This window comes from Dipodomys spectabilis, unplaced genomic scaffold, assembly GCF_019054845.1.
Source record: "Dipodomys spectabilis isolate Male_0828 unplaced genomic scaffold, ASM1905484v1 ptg000264l, whole genome shotgun sequence".
NCBI lineage: Eukaryota > Metazoa > Chordata > Mammalia > Rodentia > Heteromyidae > Dipodomys > Dipodomys spectabilis.
In genome coordinates, this window is record NW_024870941.1 from 7,871,231 (window position 1) to 7,892,565 (window position 21,335).

The 21,335-nt window shown below is 51.5% G+C and overlaps 1 protein-coding gene across 3 annotated transcripts in view; it reads right to left on the bottom strand.

Moving 5' to 3' along the window:
* Trappc9 (trafficking protein particle complex subunit 9) overlaps positions 1-21,335 on the bottom strand; it is a 454,043-nt gene that overhangs the window by 82,253 nt on the left and 350,455 nt on the right. For all 3 annotated transcript variants that reach the window (XM_042699917.1, XM_042699915.1, XM_042699916.1), the window contains one exon: positions 11,058-11,211. In XM_042699917.1, the coding sequence (XP_042555851.1) occupies positions 11,058-11,211 (154 nt within the window). The remainder of the gene's footprint in view (positions 1-11,057; positions 11,212-21,335) is intronic.

Below are 21,335 nucleotides of genomic sequence, written 5' to 3' on the forward strand. Positions count from 1 at the left end.
AAACAACCTAGGTGCCCCACCACAGATGAATGGATCCAAAAATTGTGGTATCTATACACAATGGAATATTATGCAGCCATTAGAAATGACAAAATAATGGCATTTGCAGGGAAATGGATGGAGCTAGAAGGAATCATGTTGAGCGAGGTAAGCCAAGAACGAAGAGACAAACGGTACATGGTCTCCCTCATAAGTGGATGCTAAATCCAAAAGGTTAGTGATACGACAAAACTAACAGGACTTAAGAAACAAAGAACTCCCGCTCATCTGGTTGAACCACTACTAAATATCCTCATGCTGCTGATCACAAATATGGTATATAACATGTGAACACTGTTATATATTACAGACTGTGGTAGACAATTTGCTCCAGGGAAGTTAGAATGAACTTGTGACTTTGAAATTATGTAATCATTTAATCACAATCAAAAAAAAAAAAAAAAAAAAAAAAAAGAACCTCGGGGAAGGGAGGGAGGGAGGGGATGGTAGGGGGAAAACAATGGAGGGGGTAACAATGTTCAAGAGGAAGTGTACTCATAACCTCACTCATGTAACTGTGACCCTCTGTATAGTAGCTTTACAATAAAAAAAAAAAAAAAAAAATAAAAAATAAAAGTAAAAAAAAAAAAAAAAAAAAAAAAAAGAAAACAGTCGATAAGCCTCCTGCCCTTTCCCCTCGAAATTAAATACATATGTTATAATCAAAGTAGAACATTTTAGTTTCTTATGTTTTCCAGAGATGCAAAGTGGAGGAAAAGCCCACTTCCTCCATCGGTGTGGGGTTAGTTCTCCACACATCCAGTGCATCGGGATGAGGGAGGCCTGCATCTGAGCACGGAGGACAGAGGGGCTGGCCCCCGACCGAGCCTTGAGGTCAAGAGGCTCACGTGCTGGCAAAGAGAGCAATGAAGAAATGGAAAGGGATACCAGGTGAGTCTGGGACTGCTATGTGGGAAGCAGAGGCTAGGTGAGGCAGAGACTGGAGTGGAGCCAGAGAAGCCAGGATGGGCCTCGCCTGTCTGAAGAAGGAGGACGCCAGAAAGCAGATCACCCATCCATTGTGGTTTAAAAAGATGCACATTTTGGGGGCTGGGAAGGTGGCTCAGTGGTAGAGCACTTGCCTTGCATGCCTGAGGCCCTGGGTTTGATTCCTCAGCACCACATAAGCAAAAAGAAAAAAGCGGGAAGTGGCGCTGTGTCTCAAGTGGTAGAGCGCTAGCCTTGAGTTGAAGAGCTGAGGGACAGCGCCCAAGCCCAGAGTTCAGGCCACACGACCAGACCCCCCCCCCCAAAAAAAAGATGCACATTTTTGTCTTCTTTCTTTCTCTCTCTTTCTTTCTTTCTTTCTTCCTTTCTGCTTTCCTTTCTAATTGTAGGCTGTAGGAAATTAAAATCTCCCAATGCAGCACATTCCTCTCTTATAAACATTCGTGTAGGCTCTTGGGGTAGATGGTTTCTGAGGCACAGAGCAGATCCCACCTGACCAAGGACGGGGGCTCAGAAACTGAAGCTGAGGAGCAAAGTGGCATATGGGAAATTACAGTGTTTCCATTGGCACTGGCTCTGGAAGCCCTTCCAATAGCACCAGTCTGTGCTAATACTGCCAGTTTCCCTCACGCAGCCTCCTCCCGTGCACCTCTATGAAGCACTAAGCAGGAACAGGGCCCATGCCCATAAATGGCCAGGCCAGCTGACAGGCGGCCATTGTCACAGCTCGTGACACGGCGTCACACCGATGAGGATGGTGTTGACTACTTCTTAAATGCACACACTTGACCTCTGTGGCCAAAGGTAGATAAATAATGGGAATGATGACAGGAATTCCTGTCACTCCTGTCACTGCAGAGAAGGTGCCTGTCTACCAGGGAGAGGCCAGGGCTCAGAGTCTAACATGCATCTCCCAACTTGACACCATTTTCAAATTGAGATTTCAGAGCATGCTAGGTATGAGACAGCTAGTATAACATCCACTCACAGGCTTTCAGAAAAAGGAAAAATAACTCAGGCCTCTGGAGGGCCAGGAAAGCTGCCAGTGCCCACAAGTGGAGGCTGGGCGCAGGCACCCGAGGGCTTGCTCTGAACTGCCATCTCTCATAGTAAACCTGAACCCAGTGCCATGGCCAGCATCTGACAGCCAGCCCTGGGCTGCAGGCAGGGCTGGGCCTGGGAGGGTTCTGAGATTGCTTCCTCCCAGCCCAGCTTCAAGCCTCTGGTGAGCTCTCCATTGTGCTGAAGAGTCACAGCGTTTCCCCATCCCCCTCCCCCCACAATCACCTTTCCAAATCCCCCATGGGCTGTCCTCTCTGGGACTGTGCTGGTGCAGAGACACTGACAGACACAGCAGAGGGCTGAAATCATGTCTGGTGCCAGCACAGGGTTTATGCAAATATCCCCAAGCCACACCATTGTTGAGCTGGACATCCCGGGTGCCAGACCTGAGAAATCTGGAGTCCCAGATCACTTTCTCTTCTCCAGGGGTCATTTCGGATGCCCTTGCATAGAAGAACAAACCCTGGAGCTGGCCACCCTCTACCTTGGTGACACATCTTGGTGACCTGTTCCTTGCACTTCCTGCTGGCCACAGGCACTTGAAGGCAGTGAACCGAGAGGCCTGGGCCTAGCTGCTCAGCATAACTTCCCCTGTCCTCTTCATCCAATCAGCAAGGTCAGTGCACACCACTGACAGCTGCCAAGCTGTCGGCATTCCCGTGGGAACATATTACCTCTATAGAATAAGAACCACAACCAATAAGGAAAGGGCTCAGAGGACTGCTTCTGGTTCTTCATCCTGGAAAAGCGCAGAGTAGTGTCCCATGTCACTAGCCCTATGCCCAGCATGCAAGAGGGGCTCAATGAGCACCTGCTGTTTTGTTTTTTACTGAGCAACTAGCATGTGCTAGTCATGCTGAGTTATCTCATAGTGTAAGGTCAGGAAGCCATCAGGGGATGGTAAGGAACATTCCCAAGCAGATCCCTCCCAGGAAGCCTGCTGCCTGGCACCATTGGGGCACCACGGCCGTGGGTCAGGAGCACACCTCCAAATAGCTAGAGATTTTTCGGGCTTTTGTGGAACCTTAGAAACTGCTCACGTTAAGTCTTGATGAGGACTGTGCCCCATAGGAAGGAACACATGAAGCTCTCCAGAACAGGCTAGGAGGGTTGTGGGGACACAGGTCTGTCTGGAATTCTGGCTGGAGCCCATGAATGGCGTGGATTAAGATGCTGTGAACTCCAGGAATGGGCAGAGAGAGAGAGAGAGAGAGAGAGAGAGAGAGAGAGAGAGAGAGAGAGAGAGAGAGAGAGAGAGAGTGTGTGTGTGTGTGTGTGTGTGTGTGTGCGCGCACGCGCGCAAAGGGCTATTCTTGTAATGGGAATGACAAGTCTGTCAGGTAAAGATCCGAAGCACCCCACCTCCCAGCACCCCCAGCTTTGGGGGTCTGCTTTGTACCCCCAGCAATCCCAGCCGCCTTGGGTCCCGGTATCTACTGCCATGACTGAGTCCCAAACCAGGCCCGTGATCACGAAGGTACCTATCCCCCTAATTCAGGCCCCCAGGGTGAGTGAGCCACACACATTTTTTTCAGAAAGGCTCCAGAAGGAATGGTGCCGGCTGTGCTATACAGATCAGGGGGAGAGAGTACAGCTCCTGGGTGGCAGGGGGAAACTGAGGCCTCCATAAGTTGCCCTTGTCACAGTAAACAGAGGAAATGGGGAGGGGAATCTGGCGGGATCCTGTCTCCATGACTTTCTTGGGCTTAAAATCTGACTGGAAGAGAGGGATACACATTTAAAACAGAACCAAACTCGAGGGCACCTACACGGATGTACTCAGGGAATTCCTGTGCTCCGAGAAGTCTCACTCTCTACTCCTTCACACACTGTAGGGCTCAGAGGGCCATTGCTGATCTGCTCTTCCCTATTAGGAGTCAGAAAACCTACAGCCCATCCAGACCATTCTCACGCTGGCCACCCCTTCAACGCTTCCCCGAGAGCAGGTGCACAGGAGGCCGAGGAGGACGTGCACTGGTCTAGCTCTTCCTTAATACCCTTAGTTCTGGTTCCCAGAGGCTGGCAGCACAAAAACCCCAAGGCAGGATCCGCAGTGTCCTAGACATGCCCAGTGAGGAGCAGGGGCAACGCCCTGACCACTTCCTTACTCAGCCAGCGCTGCTTCTTACAAGGAGGCTTATCGCACTGCTCTACTGCTCAGCATTCATGGCCGCCGTCACTCAGGACAGAGGCCCCGGCTCCATCGCACCTGGCACACACATAAACCTCACCACCACCTGCTTTCCGCTCAGAGCCCTCGTGTCTTTCTCTGTGTGCCAGTCGCGTCCGGCCTGCCTGCTGCTGCTCTCTTCTGCTCAGTACTCTTGGTTCCATCTTTCTGCTGCGCATAGGCTGCCTTTTAGTGCAGCTTCATCTAGGATAACCCCTTGGATCCACCCCCATGCTAGAATCCGCCCCTTCCTTCCTCCCTTTCCTCACCATGTTTTGCAAAGTACCCATTCTGCCCCTAGCATGCAACCTCACGCACACGTGCCTGTGTGTGCCTCACCTGCAGGTGCCTATGAGCACCTGCTATGCTTACTAGGAATGAAAGGCCAATGAGACTCCTCTAATATCCTCTTTACTGTTATTAGTCATCCATCATTATTTACTACATGTAATTGATGAATACTGTGCAGAGCCTTAGGGAGGGGCGGGGTCTCTTCACATAGCCCATTTACTTCTGACAGTGCTGGGTGGCTCTTGAAGGATTCTGAGCCGTAGCTGGCCTTGAACTCACTCTGTAGTCCAGACTGGCCTCACACTTGAATCCTCGCCCCCCCCCCCCCCCAGTGCTAAGATTATAGGTATGTGCTCTCCTGTAAGGCAGACAGCTTTTATTTCACAATCATTTTCTTGCATATCATCTCAGTTAATCTGAGGAGCCATGAATGTTTGCTTCTAAAGCTTTGAAAAGCATAGCCAGATACAAAGAAAAGCAGAAGGCAAATACCATTCCATCTCCCCCTGGCCTTTAGACAACAGCAGCAAAGCATTTGGTAATGTATCACACACATTAGGAACCACCCAGTAGCATTTGGACTCTGTCTATATTTGTGGCTTAAGTTTAACACGACCTAGTTCGATATTCTAGGACTGATTGCTTAATCCATGGTGCCCTCGGGGAACAGAAAGCATCGTGGGAACTTTAGAGGGTAGCTTTTGAACCCACAAAAGGAGGTGTGCTCACGTCCCCTCTCCAGGAAATAGTACCTGCCTTTCTTGGAGTGCCTAGGTAGCACCTAGGATCTGGGGAGCAAAAGTCAGAAATCTGTCACAACAGAAAGCAGATACAGAAGTTTTTGAGGTGAGCCCTGAGGGGCGGGCACTGCCCTTTATGTGGCCCCAAGCCCGGGAAGACGATCGGCGAGCAGGACACCGGCCCTGGAGAGCCAAGACAGCCACATTGACTGGGCCCGGCCCCTGAACCCCCTTGAGGTGAAATAAATGAGCAAATTCTCATAAATAGAAATTAGACTAATAGAAAGACTGCTTTAAATGATTCATGAGACTCTTCCCCAGAACTGTTTTCTGCTTTGCATCATGAATTCAGAGTGCCGGGGGAGGCACGCGGTCTCAGCAGAGTCCAGAGTCAGGGGCCCACCTGGACAGAAATTTCCCAGTATGCTGCACTGCCTGGGCAGGGGGAGGGCGCGGGCTGCAAGTGGCTCACTGCTGCACATCTTGCTTGCTGGAGAACATTCTCGAGTCCCACAGTAGAGAGGGCAAAATGGAGGTGCTCTTTGTGGGGAGGAGGGTAGCCATCGGGACTGTGTTCGGGGACAGAAGGCTCCCTCTGCACGTGGGACATGTGGGAAGGCCAGGGCAGAGGGAGAGGCCCACACTGCTCCGGCAGAGCCAAAGCATGGCTCTGGGGATGGCTAGGTGTGGGTATGTCCCATCTCGCCCACCCGGCTGGGTGACCTGGCAAGGAACTGAACCTCACGGAGCCTCCGTTTCCTCATCTGTAGATAGTGGGTAAAAGCAATGCCGCAGAGTTATTGTGAACATTAGGTAAATAGATCTATGTGGCTTGCTCAGATCAGTACCTGTCTTCTAGTAAGTGCCAAGTAGTGGCTGGTACTTATACTTGGTAAGTTGGTGATATTATTTATGTAAGCTATGCAGTTATGACAAAAATAAGCAGCCACATGCATACATACATACACGTGGATTTCAACCAGTGCTGTATATGAAATGTCTTTCCCCAAATCCTGAGATAGCCGACCCTAAAATCTACACTTTCCACGTAGCAACCCTAATTCTTTTCAAAATAATTTCAAGGGGCACATGCCACCATACTTAGATTTGGAAGGACAGGACTCAAATCTATGACCAGCATACCCTCTGCCCAGTGAGGGCCAAACAGACAAGTCAATCTGAGCCCTGCCAGGTCAGGCACGACATTTCTCTCTGCTGCAAAGCTTCTCAGTCACCAAAGATGAAAGGCCTCTACACCAAGTTATTACAAACAGCGCTGGCAGCCAAATTCCCGGAGGGTAGACACAAAGTGCAAGCCTGCATTCCACTTACGATGATCAAGGAATCAACTGTACTGATGACAAGAGCGGTTTGTATTAAAATTCATTTAGATAAAAATATTTCTCCAAGTGTGACTACTAGCAAAAGGGAGCGTGCTGAGTTTTAAAAGAACCCTGTTTAAAGAGGTTTAATTTTTTTTTCAAGAGATGAGAAGCCAGAGCTCCGTCAGGGAAGAATGGAGAAATCAACTGGAGGGGATGGAGCAGGGGAGGGGGCTAGCTGCCCAGTGTCCAGCGTGAGCAGGTTCATCCCTGAGTCTGTAGTGAAGGAAGAGCTCTGGGAGCACAGCTTCTCCTTCCAGCAAGGAAGAGAGAGCTCAGCGTGTGAACAACCAAATCTAGATCAGGGGGCCTAAAGTTCTCAGAGGACTTGTAAGCCCCCAGAAAGTCTGCCAGAACTAAGACACTTTGAGCTTCCTCACCTGCTCGAGATGGCTGGTGTCCGAGAGGCCAGCACAGGGACCTGAGGTCTCAGCAGTGCCCGGCTAGGTTGTGAGCTGTCCTCCGCCACTCTGCCCAGGAGCTCCTCCAGGCAAGACCTCATTATGGGGACAGCTGTGCCTTTCTATATCCCTCCACCTGGCAAACTATGGATGTTTATTTGCTCTCTGCATCCCACGAAGATATCCACTTCCTGTGTGAGCCAGGCACTTCCTGCTAGGCATCTAAAGTTTGCCAATGAGCTGCTTGGGCCTCTGTTTCACTCATAAAGCAGCCAGATCGATTTAAAATGTCTCTCCACACTTCTCCACATCTGCTGACACCTTCTGGGGCAGGGAGCTGCCATGTCCTGGTGACCCTGCTGAGTGCAATCGCCACAGTGCCTGAATTTCCACGCTGCCTGCTCTTCTAAAAGGGACAGGTTGGGAAGTAAAAGGCCAGTCCTGCTTGGCACTTGGCAAGTGACCAAAAGGGCAGATGGAACTCTGAACCAGTCCAACAGCAATCTGCTGCTGCAGGTGTCACCTCTGGCTGCGCACACGTGGGCTTGGGCCCTCACCTGGCATCCATGTCTTGCTGCTGGAGTGGCAGGACCCCAGGGCTCCAGCGCCAGAACCATGGCATCATTTGATTTATCTCAAAATCAGATACGCCTGAGTTCGGGACTGTGCACGGAAGGCTCTTTGTGAGGTCAGCAAGAGCTGAGTGATGCTGGCAGTGGGGGCTGACAAGGAAGCTACAGAGTGAGCGCTGAGGAAGTACATGTAAGGCTGTTTTCTCCACAGATCATCAATGGGTATTGGAACCTAGCTTCCCCAAACCACATGCCGCCTATGCAGGCAGAAACCCCCGGCTCCCAGGGAAACTGCATGGTCGTTACAGACAGACCAGTTCTTACTGAAAAAGAAAAGCCCAAGTGTCAGAAATCACAAAGCTAATTGCTGGTCTGGCGAATGAACAGGAAATGCAGGAGCAAGAGCTTAATAGATCTGAATGTGAGGAGTCCTTTGTAGAAACATCATGGAAGTCAGGAGAAGGCCTCTGACAAGGGCTGTGGCCACAGAGCCGGTGCCAAGAGGGCACAGGTGTGCCAGGGAGTATCCCTGACGGCGCTCTACCTTTGTGGCAGACACCCCAGAGTTCCTCTGGGACTCTTTGAAACAACACAAGCTCCTTTCAGGATGAAAACAGAGAAACAGAGGGACTGAGCCCCTGGCTGTGGTGGCACAGGATGGGGCGGGGTGGTGGGCGGGCACGCCTAGGCCCTAGCAGGTTTCTGCATGCCAGGTGTGCCACTGACTCGGCCTCAGGGACACAAGACACAGGACTGCAGATTATGTGGGGTGCTGTGAGGACACGCCACGGAGAGCTAACGCTTGGGAGGTGCTCAGGAGGCAGCTCTCCCTAGCCATAACAATAACAAAAAAGAAAAATAAGGCTTAAGAAAAGAGAGCCCCTAAAGGAAAACAAGCACCAGCTAACACATTAGTTCATCTAATTAAGCCGGTGTCAAAAGGAGCAAATGTCTCCCTAGAACCAGAAAACTCCAGGGCTGAACATACCATCCAGGCCCTGCCCTGCTCACCTACCCTTGGTGGCTGAGTGGCCTGGGTTACCACCTCCACGGAAGTCAATGGCCTCCTCCTGCTCTCCACACAGCCTAAGGGGCTCAGGTGTGGGGATGGCAGAACTGGCCTAGAGGCTGAGGAGCACGTGCCCAGTCCCAGGCTCGGCCCCAGGATCTCCCATGACTGATCCCATCCACCTCAGCCACAGAACGTGTGGGGACATGGTGAGCCGCTCAGCCTCGGGGTGGTATTCTCAGTGACACGGAGGTGACCCGAACGGAAAGACCCTCCGGTAGACAGCACACAGACAGGGGGCCTATGCCTGTGGCAACGTCCTGACCCAATGTGCTACACATGAGTAGGTTCTGTAGCTATGAATGGATTTCAAATTAGGCTCACAGAGTATAAATATTTGAAAGTATTATTAAAGGCTTAATGAAATGATTAGCCAAATCAATCTTTGGTCTTTCCATCTGCTTGAATTCAGGTTCATAATAGCAAAGTCTGCCACCCATCCCAAGGCAGATGCCACCACCAGCTGAGACAGAGAGACAGAGATGGAGAAGATGGCCTTAACACCAGTTCTCTTGCCCCGTAGGGCCAATCTCCCACCCACTTCCAGTCAGCATGTTTGGGGGACAGACGTGGGTGGCTCATGGCAAGCCTTTCATAAATGTTTGTTGCAAGAACTGCTGAACAAATATAGAAAATAGAGACGTCAACCACTTAAAGGAATCAAGCCTTAAAGAAATGTCTTTCCTCTACTTTTTTTTTTCTGGTCCTGGGGCCTGAACTCAGAGGGTCTGGGTGTTGTCCCTGGGCTCCTTTTGTGCTCAAGGCTAGCTCTCTACCATTTGAGCCACAGCGCCACTTCTGACTTTTTCTAAGTAGTTCATTGGAGATAAGAGTCTCACAAATTTTCATGCCAGGGCTGACTTTGAACCACCATTCTCAGCTCTCAGCCTCCTGAGTAGTTAGGGTGACAGGCATGAGCCACTGGTACCCAGCTAACTTTTTGGTCCTCATTTCTCGAGAACACCACGTGTTGGTGGACATGAGCCCTGGAGAGGCAGCATGCTGGGCTGAGACTCAAGCCCAGAGACGGGCGATGAGGGTTCAAAGGCTGGATCCTCTATCACTGACTCCTGATCCTGAGATGCATCTTGTCAGATACAAGACAGGGTGATGAGCCCATGCTGGGAGTTGAGCTAGAGACTCGAAGCTCATCTGGGACTGGCCCAGTGGAGCACACAACAACCGGCCACCGTGATACCACAGTGCTGCCACCTGCCAGGCACTGAGCTGCTGAGGACGGAGCCTGCCTGAGGGGCATGTGCACGCAGGGGTGGCAGACCCGGTGCCCAGGCTTCCTGTTTCCTCTGAGCCCAGAGCAGGAGGGCTCGTGAGAATGAGTCACTCTTTAGAGTCCCTTCTTCCAGGTGTTGCTGAGTGGAACAGGACCGAGTCAGATCCACCCAGGCCTGCCTTGCACTATGCAGATCTCATGAAATGGAAGCTGTGTGACTGGGAGAAAACCTCACAAGGCTGTGTCCACAGCACGCACACCAGGGCTCTGCACGCCCTTCCTCAAGCTGCTCTCTCACTCTAGCAGCCCAGCAAAATACCAGAGAGAGAGCGCTGGCCCTGGGCCTGCTCCGTCCACAGCTGGCCCTGGGCCTGCTTCGTCCACAGCTGGCCCTGGGCCTGCTCCGTCCACAGCTGGCCCTGGACCTGCTCCGTCCACAGCACGGATGTTGTTGGTCCACCCCCACCTGTGATGGCTGTGACTCGTGGCCCCTCCCCCGCTCCCCTTCTGTTTTCTGGCAGGCAAGATGGCTGCACTGAGATCCAGTATTTGCAGCTCTGCCTCACAGAGTCCCTAACCTACTTTGTAGGTGCTCGGGACAGACGGCTGATGTAGGCAACGCAGAAATGACGGGGGTCTCTGCAGCACATCCACACTCGGCTGAGTGCGGACTATGAGCCAGACAGGGGTCTGAGTGCAGAGTGGGGTGAGAGCGCAGGGCAGGCTCCGCTGCTTGTGGCACGCTCTTCCCTCAGAAAGCCCCATGGCTTCCACTGGGCACCTTCGCACCTTGCCAGGCTGTACAATTGGGTTTTGGTTCCCAGGTTTGCAACGGTCAGCCTGAGAAACCTTCTCAGCTCAGCTCTGATAGGTGGCCATTAGGACCTGTCACTAGCATGAACACCAGCCCTGTCAAGAAATGTGTGAGCCAAAGTCAGGAACATCATCAGCCTCAAGAAGACCTTTCCCACATGGGAGTGACACCTCAATAAGCAGAACTCGATGATAAGCCAACGCCAACTCTGTGGTCTATATATTCTTACCAAGTCATTTGGAGCTATCTCCTACACCAAACCCCCGTGGCCCCTCTCAGCACTTGGGGGCTGGCAGAGGTGCAGCCCCGTTCAGAGTGGGCTACACTCAAAAGGATATGATTCTCCAGCGAATGTCCAGTTTGCTATTGATCTCCAGGCTGCGGGCTTCCTGCCTCTCCTCCTCCAGCTGCTTTGGATTTGCAAAATGTCCTTTCTCTCCAGGGGATTCAGCGACACTCTCAAAGTTGAACTTATCCACTTGAATAGCCATTCTGCGAGAAGAAAGAAGACAGCAGAGAATTAATCAATGGAGCAATTTCTTCTGCTGGCTGTTAGAGAATCAGCACAGGCCAGCATGAGGTAGTGTAATGAATCATTATCATTAGTAGTTCATAACAGATTCATCTCAAGAAAATGAAATAATAGACTCCTGAGGTGCAGAGCTGGTGCAACAGCGTGCAGACAGTCACAGATTTGGACTTCTGAGCAGACCCGTGTCCCCGGATGAGGATTTCCATTCTGCAACGGGCGAGGCAGACAGAGCACAGTACGCTGCCCACGTGAGGCACTCTGCCGTGGCTAAAATGATACAGAATATTGGCATGCACCCCTAAAGCCCACCAGGAACACCCCTCCTAGACTTCGAGCCCACCGCCACCTCCCCATTGCAACCTCTTCCTCCAGCCACTTTCCCAGCTGGCATCACACTCCGGCTACTCAGCCCCCTCCTCCCACAGCCCCTTCAGGCTCTGCACAGACCCACCTCCACCACACAGAACCCTCATTGCTTGTCTGGCACATTTGGCCTTATGCTGTCTCTAGATCAGCCTTAGCCTTTGCCCCGAGAAAATTCTCCTGAATGCTTTGTATCCTTGACGCCAGAGCTAGAGAACCCCCCAGGCCACCCCTACCAAGCAGAGGCAGCATCCTCTCTTCCTCTGTCCTTAGTCTCTAAGGACAGAGACACACATATCAAAGAAATGGGATTGCATTAAACTGCAGAGTTTCTTCACAGCAAAGGACATAGCTAGCAAGATCAACAGAAAGCTCACAGATTGGGAGAAGATCTTCACTGGCCATGCAACAGACTAGGGTCTCATATCTAAAATATACTTGGAACTCACAACATTAAATCCCCCCCAAACAAATCCCCAAAGAAACAACCACCCCATTAATAAGTGGGCTAAAGACTTAAAGAGATTCTTCCCTGAAGAGGAAAAAAGAATGGCCAATAGACACATGAAAAAAGGCTCAACATCTCTGGCCATAAAAGATATGCAAATCAAAACAACATTAAGATTCCACCTTACCCCAGTTAGAATGGCCATTATCAAGAAGTCTAATAACAACAGATGCTGGCAGGGATGTGGCCAAAAGGGAACCCTATGACATTGTGGGTGGGAGTGTAAACTTGTTCAACCACTCTGGAAAGCAGTATGGAGGTTCCTCAAAAGACTAAACATAGACCTTCCCTATGACTCAGCAATCCTACTCCTGGGCATTTATCCAAATGACCACAAACAAGGCCATACTAAAGCTACCAATACAACCATGTCATTGAAACATTATTCACCTTAGCTAAGATACAGACCAATCCAGATGCCCCTCAGTAGATGAATGGATCAAGAAAATATGGTGTGTTTGTGTGTGTGTGTGTGTGTGTGTGTGTGTGTGTGTGTGTGTGTGTATTTGTGAATTCTATGCTTCCATCAGAAAGAATGATACCACCCCATTCATAAGGAAATGGAAAGACTTGGAAAAAAACATTAAGTAAAGTAAGCCAGGCCCAAAGAAACATAGGCTCCATGGTTTCCCTCATTTGTAATAATTAGTGTAAGTCTAGGATAGCTCTTAATCCCTACTGCAGCATTCACTCATTTCTGGAAAGACATTTCCTGTGAGCTAAAGACTTAATTCAACTTAGTTCTCCTGGAACTTAGCTCCCTGAGGGCAGGGTCTTGTTACTGAGTACCTCAGGCCTGGAATACAACACATGGCACACAGTAGTCACTCAGTTAATAATCAGACCAATAAATGAGGAACAAATAACCTTCCCTGCTACCAAGAGTCCATGTCTTTCTCCCTCCTCTGTTCCATACCTCTGTGTCCCCAGTTCCCAGTCCCCCATCCTGGTACTCTCCTAACTTCCTGTAGCCTGTTCCTACCCCGCAGCATCAGACTCACTTAGGCAAGGAGAGGTGGCTTCATGATGTCTAAAACCCCATTCACTGGCACTCACTCAGACACACAGTAGTCATTCAGTAAAGGTATGTTACAGGGACAAATAAAGGGGGAGAAGGAGGAAGGTCACTCTGACTTGAACCAAAAGACAACTCAGATTTAGCTGACAGGTAAAAGTAGGTGTTTTGTGGCCAAGATCTTCAGCAAAGCCTGCTGGTGGCAAGAAAGCCCTTGTGACTATCTTGAGAGGAACTCTACCCATGATCTATAGATGGTAAATCAATAGCACCTAGCTATAGATTATTGTATAACTCATTATGTATACCCATAAAATTATGCAGTCAGCTGGGCACTGATGGCTTACATCTGTACTAGCTACTCAAGAGGCTGAGCACTTTGAAGCCAGCCTAGTCAGGAAGGTCCATGAGATTCTAATCTCCAATTAACTATTACAAAGCCGGAAGTAGAGGTATGGGTCAAATGGCAAAGCACCAGCCTTCAGAATAAATAAATAATAAATAAATAAATAAAAAACAAGTCAGGGACAGTGCCCAGGACTTGAGTTCAAGTCCCAGGAATGACACACACACAAACACACATATGCATGTATAAAAATCAGAGCTAGAGGAGTGGCTCAATAAGGCTTTCTGGACTCTAATCAGTTTTTCTGAAAGGTCTGGGCCCTGTCTGGGTCAGCTTATAACTCACTGTGCCTTTGGACAGTCATCTGGTTTCTAAGCTCCTTCCTTCCAGTTATTTCCAAGTAGGCACTTGGCAGGATGTCTTTCCTGCTGTCTCAGTTGTCACAGAAAGTCAGTCTTTCTGCAGTTTCTTTTTCTTGTGTGGCTGGGTGGGTCTGAGTGCTTTAAAGGGAGTGGCTGAACTGCAGGATGTGCAGAGGCCTTCACAGCAGGCAGAGCCCGCAGGAGGAGCTGGAGCAGAATGCACGCTGGCGCTGGCTCCATGATGTGAAGAGCAGGCCCCTTCATCTACCTCTAAGGTCCTCTGGAATAACGCTGGAATACCTGGCTGGGTTCATGGAGAGGACCGATCACTACAGAGAGCACGCCCCTGCCCCTCGCCCTCACCACTGGTGTGCTGGAAGACTGCACCGTGGCCTTGGCTCATCTCTGAAGATGTGGGAACCACAGCCAGGAGCCTCCCCACCCCCCTCACTCCCTCAGATGGATGGGATGGGAGCAGCTCCCCTCATTCTTGCGCCCCCCACCAGCTGACTGTCCCCCACCAGCCCAAGTGTTCCCTAGGCTCACAGGCAGATGTGAACGCCAAGGCCAGGTTTCAGAAGACAGGAAATCAGGAAACGCAGTACAAGAAGGAAGAACTGAAGAACAGAAAGAGAAGGCAATGAAGGGCAAAGGCAGAGAATACTGACTCAGTCTTCACTGCACTCTCATATACTTTAACTTCTTTTTTTTTTTATTTCCCCCTCAAGATTAATCCTTAAAATGGGTCTTCACAAAGCAGATGAAGAAAGAAATGGGGGCCCCAGCAATAACGTGAGCTGCAGGTGCCAGGTCTCCAACAGCAAACGGACCTTCCTTTCGTGGAGTGACTGGGCAGAGGGCCAGGGGTGCCGGAAGCTGCTATGTCTACATGTCATCCCCCAGAGGCCCTGCCTATCCTCCCCATTCCCGGGGGCCTTTTCCCTCCTTCCTCCAGTACATACTGGGGCAGAGAGAAAAGGGCGTGGCCCAAATCCACCCAGCTTATGCCAAGCAGGGTCAGGACGGACATCTGTCTTCTCCCTCCAGGCCCAGGGAAGCTGAAGTCACAGGAAGGACAGATCTGAGCATCACTGGCAGCTTGAAGGAAGCAGGCAGCGTGATCCATGGAAGGCTTCTGACCTCTGGACTTAAGAAGACAGGGTCGATTCCCTCAACAAGCTAATTAGAAGCCAAAGAACCAACGGAGACAAATCCTCAGATAGCTTTTACAGAGCAGCTACAGATGGATGAGACTAGAAAATCCACCCAAGTGTGGCATCGGGGCCAGCGCCGGGGCCTAGCACACAGCCAGCTGCAAAGGTAAATGAAAACAGACTGGGAAGAACAAAACCCCACAGGCCCCTCATCTGTCTTCCACAGCTATGAAGCCCTTCAGCGTGAAAAATGTCCTGCTAGGTGCTGGGCCTATAAAAGACTGTATTGCATGGGGCTTTGTGTTTGTTTTGATTGGTACTTTTTGGTGCTTTTTGTTTTTGTTTTTGCTTTTGCCTATCCTGGGGCTTGAACTTTGGGCTTGGGCTTTGTTCCTGAGCTGCTTTTGCTCAAGGCTAGCACTCTACCACTTGAGCCACATCACCACTTCTGGCTTTTTCTGAGTAGTTAATTGGAAATAAGAGTCTCACAGGCTTTTCTGCCCCGGCTGGCTTCAAACGGCGACCCTCAGATAACAACCTCCCAAGTAGCTAGGATTACAGGTATGAGCCACCAGTGCCTGGCTTGTTATTTGACAGAACTCTTTAAATCAGGCACAAATTTCCCAGCCTGCCTCCCTATAACCCCCAGCAACTCACGGGGCAGAGCAGACACAGCAGGCTGGCTAGCCAAGCTGTGCGCCATCAGACTCACACTGTGCCAGTGCCACAGGCCTGCAGGCGGGCCCTGGGGAGGCTGGCATCACCACAGACGCCTCGTGCTGGTCCCCGGCAGTGCTCTCTCATCTCCTTCCACCCGCCATCATGAAGAGGAGACGAGGGCGCATGACCACAGGAAGGATGGTGGTGGACCACAAGGGCTCTGCCAGGCAGAGGGGGCAGTGTGCCTAGTGAAGAAGAGACTCCTCAGACACTCAGCTCTGTCCTGGCAGCCTTGAGCCCAGGCACATGGAAGTCACTGCAGGTTCATTCTACCGTGCTGCCCATGACCCAGGGAAGGGCCTTGTTCCTGTGACTCTTCCTTCTTATCTGTAAGGTGAACACACCTAGCTAATGGAGGGGTGAGTGTGTGTGTGTGTGTCTGTGTGCATGCACTTGAACTCGGGACGCGGGTGCTTTTTTGCTCAAGGCTGGTGTTTACCACTTGGGTCACAGCTCTACTTCCGGCTTTTTTGTGGTCAACTGGAGACCAGGGTCTCATGGACTTTTCTGCCCCAGTGGTCTCAGGTCTCAGCCTCCTGAGTAGCGAGGATTACAGGTGTGAGTCACCAGTGTCCAGAAAGAGGGTGTTTTCTTACTAAGAAAATAGTTTAAAAAAACCACAGTTGCTTCAGGCTCATTGCTCCAGCATCGATTCTCACTGGCACCTCAACTCAGCATCCCCGCCACACACGCTGTCCCGGAGCCTGCTTCTCTCCAGAAACGTGTCCCTTTTGTGTGTCCTTCCCCGCACGGGCAGCAGTGGCCGCTCCCTCTGCCCTGCCTCCAGCCTAGTGAGGCACCAGGCACTGCACTGGCCCTGCCATGGCTGGCCGCCGAGGGCCCACCGCCTTCCCTCTGCCCAGCCAGCACAGGCCGGCCCCTCCACCGCCAAGCAGCAACTCCGCATCACCAGACCTCTCTACCTGCTTGCAGCTCACTTCCCTCAGGCAGAAATCAGGCTGCACGCGTGCCTTGCTGGCCTGGGGAGCCAGGAAAGGACTGTGTAGAGACTTGTCTGGAGGGCCTGCAGGGCCTGTTTCCAAACCAACCCAGCCAGCAGGAAAACGAAAATCCCCAAGTTCCGGAATTCCCAAAGGGATCTGCAAATTGGAAACTGCCTAATTATCATCTGTGTATAAAATAACATGCTCATCACCATCAACAAATAGCGTAAACACCAAATATATTTATAGGGTGCATATTTAGACAAAACGAAATAAATTTAGAAGACTTCTAGAGAGTCAACATGAATTCTCAGAGGCCCAGTGCTGGGGGGAAATGGGGAAAAGCAGCCCAGGACGGGACCCAGGGAACGCTTCCCACTCACTGGGCACTGGGCATGAGCTCCAACCTGCCCCACACCCACACCTTCCTATCTAGGAAAGCCAGGGCCAGTAGCAGAGGCCCTGCAGATGGCGGTGGATAGGGAGAAGGGATCTAGATAGAGGGAGCCAGGGACGAGCTCGGACTTAGATCTCAGCCTGATCCCTGGGAGGAGATTCAAGAGGACGGTGCAGGCACAGACAGCAGAACAAGGATCTGAACCTTCAGTTCCTCACACAAGCTTCAGGTTTACCTCTGCGTTACATACTGGACAGACCAAGCAGAGACCAGAGAACCAGACAGAGGTTCCTGCCTCACACACCAGCATCCCAGCTGTGGCACTGGGGGACACCGGTGCCAGGGTGTGCTGCAGCCTTGGCTGCTTTCCCTTCAGTGATGTCATGACCCTCTCGAGACTGGCCAGAGGGGAGATCCTGCACGATGTGGATCTGTGGGTCATAACTGAGGATTATGTGTTCCAGGTTTGTAGGTCACCATGGGACAGACCCCAGACCAGAGTGTCAAGGGTGAGCCTGAAGAGCTGAGGGCTAAGCTCTCAACCAAGTCCGGCAATGCAAAGTGGGGTAGAGGCTGACTGGACCATCACTACTCGACAAGGCCAAAGGCCAACCCAAGTCATACCCACCACATCGAGACACAGTGCAAAAACAAGCAAGAGTGCAAGCCACCTAAAGGTGGCTGGGGGGTTTATCCCCCCTTGGCCTCTCTAGGAAGCCGAGGGTCGGGGAGGAGGGCTGCACCATGGCTGACTTTCCTGGAGTCCCAACCACCATCGTGCCAGCGTGCTCCCAAACCACGAGGCAGACGGGGGGGGGGGGGGGGGGGGGGGGGGCGGGGGGGGGGAGGGCCCTGTGCACGGCGCTCAACACCAGCTCTAGTGTGGGGAAAATGTGCAAATAACAAAATGGGAATGATCATCCGTTTTGTTTGCTTGAAATAAAAAAGCGATTCTCTTTCAAATGTGTTCATTATCAACGATCTGCTCAACTTTAGGTATTCTTTTTCTGTTTTCCCAGGCAGAGCCACAGGACTCAGCTTTGCATAGCACCGAGGTGGCTTCCAGCTCAGGTCCAGGCCATCAGTATACACCAGTGAAGACAAGACACCTTTAAGAGCTTTAGGACACAGCTGTTCTCGGGCACCGACTGGGCTCAGAGGGGATGGGGGAGCTGGGCCTCTCCACACTCAGGCAGCCGCTGGTTCCTGTATGTGTACAAGTGTGTGTGTGGGGGGGGGGGGGGTACTGAGAATGAACTCAGGGCCTCGCACATGCTAGGTAGGCACTCTACCACTTTACTCAATCTCTCCCTCCCAAGCAGCTGGGATTACTGGTGTGAGTCGCCACACATGCCCCAGGTGTCGGCTTTGGTCATCTCGCACAACAGAGTTGTCCACAGCTGTGCTGTCCTTCTTGACTTGCAGGCCTCTACCGCTTTCAGAATGCTGACAACGTGAGCCTCTGCGCATGACCTGCGCGCTCTGGGCACGGGAGGTGTGGAGTCTGAGGCGCTCTGGTGGAAATCCTGCGAGTGGGCTGTGGGGTCCATCAGGGTGTCTGTCCCGCAAGGCCCCACAGCGGAGGCTGAGGCCCTGCCTCTGGAATCTTCCCTCCTTACTCTGGCCTGTCTCTGCTCTTGACTCGTCCACCCTCCAGGGTCTAGAGAGGGCACCCCTCCTGGTGACAGCACTACACATGTGCAAACTTCTCTGATTGAACAGGGTTTCAGCATCGCGTGTGGCACATAGTACATGTCTGTGTGATCCTAATTTCACACCCCTCACTCACATCTGGGATCTCCCAGCTACTTTAGATGGAGCAATACTTAACTTGGGTTGAGGACAGTACTGGCAAAGACTCTCCCCCAAGCCTCTTACCTGCAGCTCCCCATTCATTTTGACCCCAGGAGGGGATCGTGCAGTCTCTGAGCTTCAGGCAGCCTTAGCTGACAAGTCATGTGAGCAAAGGGTGAAGAGCCAATCACAAGCAAAATGATTCTCTAGACTGTGGTGCAGGCAAGAGGAGGGGGGCTCAGGATTACAGGGGAAGACAAGGGAGTTAATGACTAGATCAAAACCTTGAAAATGAACTTCTGCTTTGCATTCCCAGCACGGTGTGGGAGCAGCCTTCCAGGAAACAAACTGCTTTTCACACTCCCCTTCTTTATAGCCCAGACATTAAAAGGACAAAAAGGTGCCACTGACAGATTAATATGCAAAGGTAATCTCCAGCCTCCAAATACAATGCCTCTGCATGCTTGGCCCTGCAAGGAGCCTGGCTGTGCACAGGGCCTGCACTGTCAATCAGTGCCAGGAGAGCTCCTCCGCCTGGGGGAGGGAGGGATAAAGAGGGGCAGGCAACCTTGGCCACCCAAGGAGGACAACCTGGACAGCCCCGGGGGCTCCCAGTGCAGATGTCAGTGCATCCCAATGGCAGCCTGTGGCCCAAGCAGGTTGCCTCTCTGCGATCAGCCCTCAGGGCCAGAACCACCACGGGCCCCAACAGTTCGTTTGTCCTGGCACTCAGACAACCCAAGGTCCTGAGTCTTGTCCTGCTGTTTCCAGGCCCTGCCACAGGTAAGGGAAGAACTTCCGGATAACTCTACTTTCATCTCTACAACCAGAAGTTGCTAGTTCATTGGGACTCAACCTTGCCAGGTTGTTTGTCATCTGACAAAGAGGATATTAACCATAGAGAAACTTCAGTTTACTGCATGCCAGCTGCCCTGGCCTCCTTAGGAGCTAATCCAGGAGATTTTGGGGTCCAAGCTCAAACTCTTGGATTGCTCTGGTCAAGGCTGCCCACTTGCTCCAAAGCACCAAGTGAATGATGAGTAATGGTGGGAGGAAGGAAAGAAAGTTTATGACACAGCACAGGCAGCTGTGGGAAAAGGGAAGGAAGCATTTATTTCAGGGTTTTAGGACTGGAAGAGAGGTATGCATGATTATTAGTACTTTTTTTTCTTTTTTGCTGGTCCTGGGGCTTGAACTCTGGGCCTGGGCACTGTCCCTGAGCTTCTTTTTCTCAAGGCTAGCACTCTGCCACTTGAGCCACAGCGCCACTTCGGCTTTTACTGTGTATGTGGTACTGAAGAATCAAACCCAGAGCTTTATGCATGCTAGGCAAGCACTCTACCACTGAGACACATTCTCAGCCCTGCATGATTATTAAGTAATCCCAGTTGGGGTATTCAAGTGGCTGTTCCAAGCCCCTTAACAGTAAGATTCTTTGCTGTCTGGCAAGCGGTCTGTCTCTGCTAATCCTTTTCTTTTTCCTCCCTGGGGTGGAGGTGGGGTGATGTCCCCTCCATCTCTCTGTCAGTCCTGTGTTCTGGGTTCCAGGCTGGCTGTGGGGGAGATGGCTGGGAGCAAAGGGCATGGGCACATGCTGTTATGCTGCTTTCTGTTGTTTCCGGGGTCTGTGTACGGAATCTGTGCTTCTCAGCGAAAGCTGCTTTCAAGCACCAGTTACAGAGCTTGGCGCGAATGCCACCATTTCACAGAGGGGCAAGTGAGGAGTGGCAGAGTTCCGCCAAATCCCTGCTTTGGTTACAGGCCGTGCGGGGTCCGATGCTGAGGCCAGCCGGCCTTGGGGCTGCATGGCACAGTTCCTGCTTGAGGCAGCAACGGGGCAATGTGGGCCCCGTGATTTATCAGCCCATCTTCATAACCGCGTCTGCCACCATCATGTCTTATCACAGCATCATCAAGCATCGCAATTCCCATGCGGGAGCGGAGGGAGGAAAACATGAATGCCACAATGAGAAGCCTACTCCACGCTGAAATATGACGCTGATTTATGACTCGCCAGCAGCTGATGACGAACTGTCAGAGCAACTGTGTTGAAAATAAAGAATAAAAATCACCCCGAGTTGTTTTGCCACACATCTAAATTAGAAAATGCTACTTTCTGGATGATTTATGCTTCAATTTTTCCCCTTTTATTCACAGGGAATTTGTCAAGCTTTACAACAGCACCTAAGAGCAGCAACACAATTCAAGTGGAAAGAAAAGGCAAAAGCTGTCCAGAGGCTCTGCTAGAGCCAGGCCCCGCTCCAGAGCCCGCAGCTGAGTGGCGGAAGTACTGCACACGGGCAGGCAGCCATGAAGACCCCCGAGGGGGGCCCTAGAACCATCAAACCACAACACGGAGGCCTGTTCACACTGCCAGACCTCACTCAGCCCGGCCACCGTGCAGGGAGGGCCTCCCGCCTCCTGGGTGTCAGGCTTCCGGTACTGGACCTCCACAGAGGGACACAGGCCAGGTGGGAGCTG